The sequence below is a fragment of the Colletotrichum paranaense genome, assembly GCF_030867605.1.
Source record: "Colletotrichum paranaense strain IMI 384185 chromosome Unknown Scaffold_2.1, whole genome shotgun sequence".
Classification (NCBI taxonomy): domain Eukaryota; kingdom Fungi; phylum Ascomycota; class Sordariomycetes; order Glomerellales; family Glomerellaceae; genus Colletotrichum; species Colletotrichum paranaense.
In genome coordinates, this window is record NW_026848960.1 from 1,014,285 (window position 1) to 1,026,836 (window position 12,552).

The 12,552-nt window shown below is 49.5% G+C and overlaps 4 protein-coding genes across 4 annotated transcripts; 1 reads left to right on the forward strand and 3 right to left on the reverse strand.

Annotated features, from left to right (window-relative positions):
- Positions 1–475: 475 nt before the first annotated feature.
- On the forward strand, positions 476–1,949 carry CPAR01_02219 (FAD dependent oxidoreductase; the record flags this gene model as incomplete). The annotated part of the gene is made up of 4 exons (XM_060486507.1): positions 476–531; positions 586–805; positions 864–1,413; positions 1,468–1,949. The coding sequence occupies 4 exons, from the start codon at positions 476–478 to the stop codon at positions 1,947–1,949; spliced, it is 1,308 nt and encodes a 435-aa protein (XP_060353835.1).
- A 131-nt stretch (positions 1,950–2,080) lies between these two features.
- Positions 2,081–3,659, reverse strand: CPAR01_02220 (uncharacterized protein; the record flags this gene model as incomplete). The annotated part of the gene is made up of 5 exons (XM_060486508.1): positions 2,081–2,720; positions 2,772–3,151; positions 3,239–3,309; positions 3,360–3,416; positions 3,473–3,659. The coding sequence occupies 5 exons, from the start codon at positions 3,657–3,659 to the stop codon at positions 2,081–2,083; spliced, it is 1,335 nt and encodes a 444-aa protein (XP_060353836.1).
- Positions 3,660–5,480: 1,821 nt separating this feature from the next.
- On the reverse strand, positions 5,481–6,863 carry CPAR01_02221 (uncharacterized protein; the record flags this gene model as incomplete). Its single annotated transcript, XM_060486509.1, has 4 exons — positions 5,481–5,931; positions 5,984–6,338; positions 6,568–6,604; positions 6,666–6,863. 4 exons carry the CDS (start codon positions 6,861–6,863, stop codon positions 5,481–5,483), a joined length of 1,041 nt encoding a protein of 346 aa, XP_060353837.1.
- Positions 6,864–7,834: 971 nt separating this feature from the next.
- Positions 7,835–9,618, reverse strand: CPAR01_02222 (major facilitator superfamily transporter; the record flags this gene model as incomplete). The annotated part of the gene is made up of 5 exons (XM_060486510.1): positions 7,835–8,083; positions 8,137–8,715; positions 8,777–9,226; positions 9,282–9,288; positions 9,347–9,618. The coding sequence occupies 5 exons, from the start codon at positions 9,616–9,618 to the stop codon at positions 7,835–7,837; spliced, it is 1,557 nt and encodes a 518-aa protein (XP_060353838.1).
- Between the last annotated feature and the right edge of the window lie 2,934 nt (positions 9,619–12,552).

Genomic DNA, 12,552 nt, shown 5'->3' on the forward strand with positions numbered 1-12,552 from the left:
TCGTTTCTAGACATTGTTGTCGTTGAGAGATGGTAAAATGCACGAGTAATGCGGAGTCGTAAAAGCTTGTTGACATTTTCAGGGTTCCGATGTTACATCTCCGAGGTTGATGAGGCGGGGGAGGATGTCCAAGATGGACATGGTGAGGCGGAAGGGAAGGTCCAAGCCGGCAGAGACCCCTGAGATCACCTGTTTGGACGTGCGCTCTAGCGGACTGGCGTCCCAATAATGGCCTAGTTAGTAACTGTGCAGGACGAGGGGTAAAACAATGGGCCAATTAGATGCCCATGTTTTGACCAAGTCGATCCTCTTTCATAGAGTTCATGTAGTCTCGACGTGTTTGTACCGACTTGAGGACTACATATCTCACCGAGATACGGAAACTCTCTCAGACATATTTCATCTTTGAAGGAGTGATAGTTTGTATTCGAAATCTGCTCCCTTGCACAAAGATAATGGTAATTATTCGTCAACCATGACCGTCAATACCCCGCCTCTTTCAAAGACCTCGAGCATTGTCATTCTGGGCGCGTGAGTCTAACATAACCATACCAAATCTGGGCATTACTGATCAGACCTTATCAGGGGTACCTTTGGCATCAGCACCGCATATCATCTTGCCAAGCGTGGCTACACCAATATCAGGTGTCTCGATCGTCATCCCATACCAAGCCTCGATTCTGCAGGGTATGACCTGAACAAAATTATTAGAACCGAATATGATGAGCCGCTGTACACGGAACTGGCGCTCGAGGCACTCAATGCTTGGAGAAGTTCAGAATGGGAAGGAATCTTTCATGAGACGGTTGGTCGACGTTTCCCACAATCATTATCGCATATTTCAGCCCCTGATAACCTCATAGGGACGCATCGTGACAACTCTAGGGGACCCACTAGCAGAGAAACACCTCAAAGAGTCGTATGAGAATCTCAAGAAGGCTGGACAGGCTGATAGTCTCGAGCTGGTGGCGGGCAAAGAGCAAATTGCCACACACGTTCCGCAACTCCGTGATGCAGACGGCATCGAAAACTGGAAGGGCCTTTGGAACAGCCAAGGTGGCTGGGCCCATGCCAAGAAGTCTTTAGAGAAATGGGGTAAAGCAGCACAGGATATGGGTGTTGAATTCATATCAGGACCTAATGGTACGATGACTGGGCTGAGCCTTAATACTTCGGGCAAGCTTGACGGGATCAAGGTTGCGTCCGGCGATGTTGTGCGTGGGGACAGGTATATCCTCTGTACAGGGGCTGCATCACCTGAAGTTCTACCTGAGTTGTCACAGGAGATGTGGACAAAGTGCTGGTCTTTGGCTCATATCGAGCTGAATGATGAGGAGGTTGCCCAGTGGAAGGGGATTCCCGTCGTGGACAACTTTGAGCTGGGCTTCACATTCGAACCAGACGCAGAAACCAGTAGGTTTATACGACAATGAGAGACAAGGATCTGTTTACTGACGTTGCTTGCAGAGTGGATGAAGATCTGTGACGGATCCCCAGGTTACCAGTACCGAATCGGCACGTACATCGATCCCTCGGGTAAGGTGGAGCACTACTCAGTTCCTCGATACGCGAGTGCACACCCCAAAGACGGAATCCCCGATGAAGCAGCTACAGCAATCAGGAAGTTTATTGATACAGTCATGCCACAGTTCTCTGGTCGACCGCTGCTAGGTGCGCGAGTCTGCTGGTGCACCGACTCTCCGGACTCTCACTGGCTCATCGACAATCACCCGAAACATTCATCACTACTTCTGGCGACTGGAGACTCTGGTCATGCTTTCAAGATGTTTCCCATCATCGGCGACTACATTGCAGATGCCTTGGAGGGCAAAGAAAGGGGACTAAAAGAGGAATGGAAGTATGGCAATAGAAAGTCGAAGCCTGTCGCTACTAGGCCTGGCACGGAGGTGAAAGACCTCAGAGATATGATGCACCTGGAGGCTGCATGATGAGCGAGGAAACCTTCTACCTTGAAGTTGGGAGACTTGGGGCACGAAGACAGCTTGCAGTCTGTATTCCTAATATAAAATCCGCACGTGTCCAAAGTACGCTCAACAAACAATAGAACAGCGTGAAAATATCATCCCCTGGGACTGCGATGATCCGGCCATGGTACCTCATACTCGACCCGTGTCTCTGTCGTGACTCTGATACCGCTCATGCTCGCCACTCTCTGCGGAGGGTCTTCTTTTGAGTCATGTTCTCCCACCGGCTGTATCTGGTCGACAAGGATTGAGGCACTATCATCTGGGTCCCTTGGGTTCGACTCGATGGTATTCTCGCAGCGACTTCTGCTTTGTTTGCGAAACGCATTTCCGGACCAAAGCCTCGCAACATCTTCTCTTGACCCATTTTTCGGCATGTCATTCGATGATAGCGACAAATCATCACGCCAATGCAGCTCGTATGCCTCTGATTGAACGTTGCGCCTCTTCTTGTTGGCTTCAATTGTGGTAGAGTAGGGATTCGAGTGTTGGTACTTTTGATAATCTGGCGTTGTCTTCTTCGTCTTGGAGCCGCGTGCGGCGACGTGGGAAGTCACAAACATTGGCAGATAGCGCACGAAGAAAGGCTTGAGTGCCGGGACGGAGGCACACACAATTCCAGCGTTGACTTCGATGGATGCCCAGTTCAACTGCCTGTCAATGTCAAAAGTGTAATCCTTACTTTTGAAGAGCGGCGGTAGGAGGATTGTACGTCTGATGGCACATAGACAGACACTGCAAAGACGTCAGCATGCGATTGTGCACCTTCCGTGAGAAGTCGCTTACAAGCCCCCTGTTGCAAATAGCAGAATCAGCGACAGCTTTTGTCGAGCTGCCATCTGCAGTGGGATGATGATCTTCAGAGGAAGGATAAGGCACACGACATCCATAATGATGTTGGTAGCACTGAGCACCAAGTAGACGGTGTTTTTGTCGACGCATATCGCTCCCTCTCTAGCCGAGAGATCCCATGAAGCCTGGATTGGCCTGCAGCTGAGGACGATGAGAAAGAGGTATGCCAGCGCGTACGAAGAGGCGAAGCCAATGAGGGTCATTGTAATAATTCTGAACCACCTTTCGGGTGATAGACGCAAGTACAAAACGAGGAGTGACAACTTCGCAGTAGTTACACTTAATGAGTAGACGGCTATCGCAATGATGCTGTGCTAGATCGTTTTGTCAGTCGGGTGCGTCCGTGGAAAGAACAAATGCTGAGGTTCATCTGACAACCTCAAGAGAGGGTTGTAACTTACCAGCAGAAATGAAGGTGAATAGTCAGCTCGCTCGACTTGCCAGAGATGAGTACCCACGCCGAGCTCGCACACTTCTGGAATTAGAGGCGCCCTGCATAGTAAGTGGTCGGAATAGTCTCACATTTGACGGATAGTCCATAGAAGATTATAGCCAGAACTAGCGAGATGCCGATGAGATCTGGATAAGGGCTCATTAGAACAGAGTTCACAAATATATGTTAGGAGAATACTCACAGTCATCGGGACCAAGACCTCTTCTCACCAGGGATAGCCTTGTGAAGGCTCGCAGACCGACAAATATGATGGATAGCGAAGTCAGCGTTCCACCCAATATCAACGCCCCGGCTGTAATAGTGCCCGCATCGAATCGTCCTTGATCATCTGGCGGCTCGGCCATGTACCTGGGTTCGGAAGAGGCCATCGACACACTCAATGACGACCAAGCCTTCAAGGCCGATCACAAAGAGGTTACTGGTGGAAAAGGGAGGTCAAGAATAGTAGAGAAGCACAAGCCACGGCAGGACCAAAACTCAGTACCCGGGAATTTGGGCTGTTTTATTCCTGTGGAATGGTATGCTGGGGTCTTGGCCATCCCTTGGAAACTTTTGTCACTCTACCGGGCGGCATGGTGCAGGCCACGGGGGAGGCTCCGTGCTGACATCAAATTGACAAGCAAACCTGAGTGCTCTCGCAGAGAGTGCACTTCCGGCAGAAGTCCTTCTTTTTTCACAGGGCATCTTTCGCGAGCTTTGAGTGGACAACCTGCCAAGCGAAATCCATGTAATCTCAAGCGTACCCGCCCAACCGGCTGTTTGTGATGCATTAGGGAAGAAAATAAGCAATATGTTGTCTGAGATTCGAGCTTTAACTTAGGTATACCCCTCCTGAAAACTTGACAGGAGAAGTGACATTTGACAGCTGTCAGTGCTTTGCCATTGCTCAAGACCCTCTTTTCGGGTTTGAGGACTTGGAATCGAGGACGGTGACACCACAATTTCCGCCCGGGTGTAATTCACATTCTGACTTGGTTTCTCACCTTCTCTGAGTGGTCCGAAGGTCACTTCGCAACACCTGGGAATTTCCTTGCCCCCTTACTGCCCTAATACTGTCCGGGGGCAGTCATTCTCCCCCTTATGACAGTAAGCTTGTCTCCCTTGTTCAGCATCCACCGTTCTACGGACGACCAAAGAGACTAGGGGGTGTCAGGGTTGGATATTCGAAAAAGAAATAATGCTCACTATTTGGAGGTTCTGCCAGTGGTCGGCTCAAGTTATATGGGGCTCAAGGCTCTACAGCCAACCCTGTAAGAGTCTGGAAATGCACTGATCGACTGGTATTATGCGGATGCCCATATCAGAAGACCTCTTCCTAAAATAAATTGAGAAAGATAGAGCCATATATCCATATGTTTCTATTAGGATCATGAGGCGTCATTGAGTCAGATTGTATGCGATCTTTTGAAGCTCAGTATGTGGTTCCAAGGATACTACCATTGATGCTAATGTGGTTGACTCCCTCGTACTGATTTCCTAGTTATCTCAAGTAACTCAGACAACGTGGTCTTGGTATTGAGATCCAGCAAACATCTTCCCACTACGATTTCTAAATCCTAGATCTACTATTGCTCATCAAAAAAGATTATGATTTGAGAGACAATTCTGTATTCACTGCCAAAAGTCCTAGCCATCAGCCTTCGGAGTACACGTATGACAAGCGCAACTTAGCATTGCCTCCATTCTCGGATGTAGGCCAATAGCGCATCTAACACCTGGTGGTCGGTTGCTATATTTTCCTAATCTCCCATGAAGCCCCGTAACATGTCTGTGCCGCTGCTAGGAGTTGACTTCCCTAACTTACTTCAAGTCGTTGGTTGGGGGTTCCGACTTATCAGGTGAACCACGAAACGTTAGCAGCTGGTTTCCTTGACTCGCAAGGTGGGAGACAAGAATCATATCCGCTCTAAGGGGTTGTCAGGATTCCCTACACGGCACACTCAAGTGGGTGCTGCCATTCTCGTATGTTTTCCACGGCCAAATGTTCAAACACCAACAAGATAACCTGAGTGTCTTCCATTCCGGAGGCTTTTGGCATTTCCACCCCCACCCCCCGCGGTTCACATTTTGTTGCCTCTCGTCATCGTAATGTGAACATGAACCCACGTGCTGATGCCTTTGTGTGAACTTAGACGCCGCAATCAATCATGGAGTTCTAACTGCTGTAAAGGTGAAGAAACTTCAATTCCTCATGGAAATTGTGCCGTTTTGGTGGGAGATGATGGGTGCATGGACAGTGGGTTCAATGTATTGATGCTACCCCTGGCCTGTTGGCTTGAAGTGTATCCTTCCAAATCTCCATCTATACTCCCTGTAATAGTCGATTTGTATGTCATTTGCGTTACGGATTGATCTGTCGTGCTGGTGGGCGATTGAGGAGGCGCACTCGGTGTCTGACGTCTTTGTCCGGCCGATTCGTTGGTTGCTCCTGAGAGAGGTCTTCGCGATCCTTGGCTGCCATACCTGGAAGTTCCCGAGCATGCTAACAAGGGCCGCATAATCGGCACACATGCGCAAATGACTGCAGACGTTGGCTCGGCCATACTTAGGAGAACGAGCGGCACGGCTTGGTAGAACCCATCGATCCCGCTGGTAGCAAGAGGCAGGCTGACTATTCTTAGCACGGAGATCGCGCTGGTGCTGCAATTTGTTCAGGAAGACGACCTTTGAAGAGGCAGTCTATATTACTTACAAGATTCCCACCCCAAAACTGGAGATTAGACCAGCTTTTTGCATTGCTGCAAGGCGCATCTGTCCCACAAGTGCCAGCGGCAGTATGAAAATGACGATATCCGTCGAGAGATGTACGGCGGCGTTGACGTAGCCAAATATCAGGTATGCCTTTTCCCCAGGCGTAGGGACATACCCCGGCTTCAGAAAATCTCGCATAACGATTCCGCCGAAGATGAGCAATCCTATGAGTGCTAGGAACATGATACCCAGGAAGATGTCGCAGAACAATATTATGTGAGGCAGAGCGAATGCTCGGCGGAACTGAAGTAAAAATGTTGCTTTAATGAAACCGAAAGATAATTGGTACATAAGGACTGTTGCAACCAAGTACTTAGACCGACGTCAGCCAAAGTCTCGCAGGCTTGGTGCCGACTGTAGATCATGTGTCCTGGTGACTTACACGAGGATTTTGCTGTATCTGATCAAATGTTGATCTCCAAAGGTGCAGCCCAAGACTACCATATACTACATCTGATGAAGAAAGTCAGGATCAGCCTATTTGCTAACTGAAAGATAGTGAAAATCCAGCAGAGTTTGACTTACTGCATAGCACCATGGCACCTTGCACAATCACGAGCATCTTGTATGATAGTGTTAGGTGTCATTTGGGGGACTTGATAGCGGGGCAACCTTGAACTCACCGAAGACCACATGAACACAGAGTCGTCGAGTTCCCATCCTCTCAAGAGGTAACCCCTGATGTAAACCCGAATGACCATAAAAATGGCAGTCAATACGATGAACATTGATGTAATACCGACGACTAAAGGTTGCCTCGTATCACTTGGCAAGAATGCTCCTGGCCCAACCACCCCTGACAGTATAGTTGTGTTGCTCATACTGAAGCCCGCGGTCGAGATCAAACGAAGCGAAGTAAGGGACCCGCCAAGACTTGTTGATTTTGTTTGCTCGATATAGGCCGTGTAAACAGAGTCGTACACAAATGTTTTCATGGATCTGATAGCATTCCAGAAAGACCCCTGCGTCGTGAAGTTTCTAGGCTCACACGCGCGCCCGAATGCTTGCGCGTTGTCGAAATATAGGGAACCGTGAATCAGAATTCAAGATGAAAGAGGAGATCGGCGTCACTTTTCCTGAACCGAACCCCCCAACTTGAGGACCGGTGCGGTTGAGTCGCTGCTATGTATCGGGCTGGCCGCATTTGGTGGCGGATGTGTCTTGGACTGATGTGGCCGCCGCAAACTGCCGCGTATCTGCAATCCTATCCCGCATGCGGCTTCGGGGACGCCATCCGTACGCCGTCGATCGAGGCAAGCACCAACTATTTGGATTCTGTTCGGTCCATTCCTCGTCAATACCCGAAGACTGTGAAATGGCATGCGCCACTTCTTTGTTACTGATCGTAGCTCTTGCGTAGCGCACCACGTTCCATTCGGCTCTCTATGCGGACCAGTATTTCAACCTTGAGGGCCAATTTTGATGGTGCACGCTTGTTCTTTTGATAAGTACAACCGCTTACATCACGACATGGACTGTGAGACTACTAGCACCACCACCGCCAAGCTACATCGTTTTCCGTGGCTCATAGTCAGTCCGGGCAAAGCGGCAACGACCACCTAAGTTATGAGCTTGGTAGCACAAATATTTACGGGGCATTCGATTTTATGTACCCAGTTGCCAAGTAAAGTCTCTTAGTATATTACGTGTCTCAACTATATAAGATATGCGTCTAATGCTTTGTGATCATCACCCCATGTAGGATGGCACCTTTTAGTATGCCATAGAATGCTAAACCCTTACGCCATGCTTCAAACGTAACAAATAATCTTCCCGAATAATTCCAGCAATTTTACAGACTAGGCTTAAATCTGCCTCTGATCCGCTCGCCGAACATGTAAAAGACGAGAGGAATGGGGATGAGGGCGACCGAGATGAACGCTAGCAAACTGTTACCCCATCCGAGCCCGAGGGCGTTGTACATTTCTAAGCCTCCAAGAGGAAGGAGCGCACCGGCTAAAGATCGAAGAACAGCTAGCGCGGCAGTGACAGAAGCTGCATATCGGGGGTATGTGTCGAGGAGGTAGTTCTGAATGCACATCTGTTCCTCATGTCAGCCAACACCCTTCCATTCGATACGCATTGGGGACTTACCATCACACCCATAAGTCCAATGGCGAAAATGACAACTCCAAGCATGGGAACGATAAAGTGAACACCCTTATCAGTTGTCCATCCATAGATGAAGAGACCGATTGGGAGAACCACACCGCAAGGCATGGTCAAAACCGGAGTAAGACGGGCCTCGGGTCTGTGAACGAGCCCCTTCTTCTTATTCCTGATGACGATGAAATCGGTGAGCGCACCGAAGGTGCCGACACCAATCATCATACCGATACCGGCAGGAAGGAAAGTGAGACCGATGGTTCCCTCATCGAAGCCGTATTGATCTCTGTAGACGAAGGAGAAGGTTGTGATGAGGAGGTAGAGGATACCGTATGTGATGGCGACGTAGAGAGCCATGAGAGTGACGATCGGTGTGACGAAGAGGAGCTTTATAGGTCGGACGATGGCGTGCTGGAACTTGTGCTTCGTGGTTTGGCCATCATCGAGCTTGCTTCTGAGGTTCGTGTTGCCAGTTTCCTTGCGGAGCCTGGCTACCTTGCGTTCGAGAATGAGAGGGGCGAAGGTCTCCTTCATCATGAACCAAGAAAGAGGAATGAAGATACCACCCTACAGCTTGGTCAGATTTCGTGCACGCCTTAGCCTTCAAATCTCTCGGAGGAATACATACCACAATAGTCACAAGCCAGTACACCCATCTCCATCCAGCAGCCTTGATCAAGTAGCCTCCGGCAACGGGACCAATACAAGGGCCGAGAAGGGGTCCTAAGGCCCAAGCGGACATGGCTCGACCTCTCTGCTCAATTGGCATGATATCTGCAATACTGCCACTTCCGATGGTGACTGGCACCGCACCAGCCAAACCCATAAGGAAACGGAACGCCATCATCATGGCCATGTTTTGTGAGAGGGCCGTGCCGACGGTGAAAATGGTGAAGAGAATGTTGCCGTAGATGTAAAGCCGTGCGCGACCAAAGACCTCACTCATCGGAGCGATAATGAGGGGGCCAAAGGCAAAGCCGAGGATGTAAACTGAGACGACGAACGTTGCTACCGTGGCCGAGGTCTCGTGAAATTCAACCATGATTTTGGGAATACCGGGGGCGAACATGGAGGATCCCTGCAAAAATGTCAGCGTTCAGTCAGCTTAGAAATGCGTTTCCAAGAGAGCTTACAAGTGGTCTGTTGAGGTTAGCTGATGGGCTTCGTCTTTGGGTTCTGGGGTAGAGGTAGAACTTACGTGACAAAGGTTAACATCGAAATGGTAGCGATATTCAACCACTTTTGCTTCATGGGCCAGTTTTGAGGGTTTTCAGGATCGTCAGGTCCGTCCCAATCGACGACGTTCGGGTCGTGGTGTGCTTCCTTGTCAGCATCTTGTGTGTTTTCTTCTGGCTCCTGGCGAGACTCGGGTCTGATGGTTGCGCCTTCGAGATCCGAGGCGTTGGGGCTGATTCCTTTCTCAACATCCACTTCTCTTTGGGCAGAGTCCGAGGACTTGAGATCCGCCATGGTGTGCTTTGATTTTCCGGTGCTACGCCTGTGTGTTGGTAGCACGTCTGAATCGATCGTGTAAGTCGTTTGCTGTGTGTAGGTTTCCGGGAGAATGGTTCGGCGTGGTCGTTATTTGTATGTGGAAACACGAACTTCTTGGCTTGAGCCTCAAGAATAAAGCTGAAAAAATCAACGGGAAGAAGGTTACATTATATTCGTTGCGGGAGACCTAGAATCGCATAGCAACCCCGGGTCTTCGAGAAGGGGTTCAGGTCCGATTGCACAAAGTTGTGCCATGGTTGGATCATGCACCGCACTAGTTCATTGGTTTCTCCATCAGCACACCACGAATTAAGAATCCGAAAGCGAGATTCCCTGATAATGCGATCGCGAGCCTCTCAGCGATTGGACGACACTGATGGGCGCAAGGATCATACCCCCTTCAACATTAGACGGCCTGGAACCATTTGATGAACAGAGGCGGCACTGACATGTCTGGACACGGGGCATTGCGTACTGATGGCTCGTTCTGGCGCAGAATTTTCCTCGCTTTCTCGTTCCAACTGTGGCTTACCAACGTGTCGGTGTCATTCCAGCCTGATTGCTGTCAGGAGACCGAGCGCTTCTGTCAAAATATTAGACGACCAAGCTTGGGTTACTGGGAACTGCCTAGACCACCGGTGATTATTTCACTCCCTAAATCCGGGGGGATGGTAGCCTCGACATCTGAGTCCCTATGTCCGTATCGTCAAGGGGCACAGAGATAGACATCAATAACTTGAGTTGTCGTGCTGAGCTAGTAGAGCCACGTGTATGGCGGATTACGACTTGAGCGTGGAACACAAGCTAACAAGTGCTTAAATGCCCATGATGCCTCAAAATGGGACAGTCGCACGACCGCGTCGGGCTCTCTCCTTATTAGTATGTTGTGGCACATGGAAAGCGCCATCAGTCTTTGACCGTATTCGAAATAGTATGCATGTTTTCCCCAAAGAATTCACGCTGTTTGTCCCCTTAGTCTTCGGGATAGGTCATTCGGGCCTGGAGTTGCATAAGTCAACCGGAGCATGCATAACTCTCGCCGGAAGGTGGCGCTCCCGCCGGCCAGGCCCCTGCGGGGAAATCAACACTTTAAGATTGGCATTCCCATTCTCATCCCCGAAGTAAGACGCGGATCCTGCCGCAGCGCGGGCTCTTACAAGAGCCCGCTCTTTTGAATCCCGTTCTCTGTCCAAGGCAGAAGCTGCAAAATGACAGCGAATGGGATTGAAGGGTTTGTACCTTATTTGTCTGTTATATGACCCCAGCTGTCGGAATTAGGGTTACAATCCGGCGAAGCTTCGATCCTGTGCCAGCTTGCCAGGAGGCACCTCACTGAGTGGTACTACAGGGGCCAAACCTGAATACGCGGACTGCTAGTGTTATACGAGGAAGGGGCTCTGAAACCAGTCAACCACACTCTTGAACCCATCCCCTACAAATATCTGAGTTGGCGGCCTTTCACAGCGCTCCGTCTGGCGTATTTACGTCTCAATTTCTCTCTTAAATCCGTACATCTTACTTGACAAATCTATCGAAATGCAGCAAACCACTAATGTGCTTCTTGCAAGTGTTCTGCTTTCAAGGTGATGTAAGATAGTCGACTGCTGAGTATTGATTGGAGTTGAAAGGTGAGCAGCACTATCGTTCTCATTTCGGTTGTTCGCGCGCATGTTGTTTTACACATAGACGATTTCATTTCCAGTGACAGAATCTACAGTTCGTCGCGCATCATTACGTTACTACATTCAAGTTCAGATTCGGGGCCAAGCTCCGAGTCTGCTGTGCCCAAGTCGAACGCGACAGCCGTAGCCTTCGGTACGGAGCTGGAAGGAAACCGCTTCCTCCGCTTGCTCCTCTTAGCGGCGTCAAAGAAGTTTTTAAGGCGGGCCCTAATACCGGGCTGTCCACGGAGAATGTCGATCCTCGATTGAGCGTAGATCCTCCCAGTATCAAGCATAAATAAGCAAACTTTGTGGATATCCCAGCATCGCTTTCGTATAGCTGAACTGGCCACAGATTGCTTGGTGTGACTTCGTAGTTCGCATTCGCCCATCATTGAGAGTGGCCCCTAGTCGTTAAACACGGTCAAAAACTTCATATGCATCACATGCAGTCATTTCTTTCTCAATTTACATCACCCATCCCCTGCTTATCAGTACAACGGGCTACTCCTTGGGACGCCCATTCCCGCGCGCTTACCTAAGACGGAATACTCCTTTTCACACCCAGCTGTCTTCGAATTCGATCTCCAAGAGTCTGAAGTTCTACCACAACGATTATTTGACTCCCACGCCAGAACCACGAAGGCTCAATGACGGGGCGAAATGAGGTCATGATACATTCTTCCTCCTGGGCCACATCTCCTACGGTCATAATGCGAGTATCGCCACAAGTACTCTCTTGACCATTGAATTACCGGCTGCCTACGTGGCCTTGATTGTTCTTTTTGCTGATCCTTTGACGCTGTTATTCCCGGGTTTCCTGAGCTGGAATCGGGCCTGCATTGATGTGTCGTAATCTGAACTCATCATCTTCCGTAGCCGCGTTAGACTTTCCTTAATGAGCTTCAGGAACAATGTATCTTATGCAAACAAGCGGTAATACTGCTAGTGCATCACTGATGCCGACCAATCTGTTTCTCATCAATCGCAGTCAGTAACTACGGCTTGGCAAGCGCTCATCTGGGTGATCTAGAGTCTTGCTCGTTCTATCTATGGGATGTGTTCTCGTAAAGTATCTTTTCCCAGACCCTGAGAAGAGCTCTAGCCTATAATGAATGAGTCTCTTTGGCAACTGTTTCTGAGATTGCTACCCAGACTTATAAGGCCGACGTATGAAGATTAGGGCTTCGGCTGGTTGATCATTCTTCCGGAATAGATGGATGGAGGTCTTGATATAATACCAGCCGTC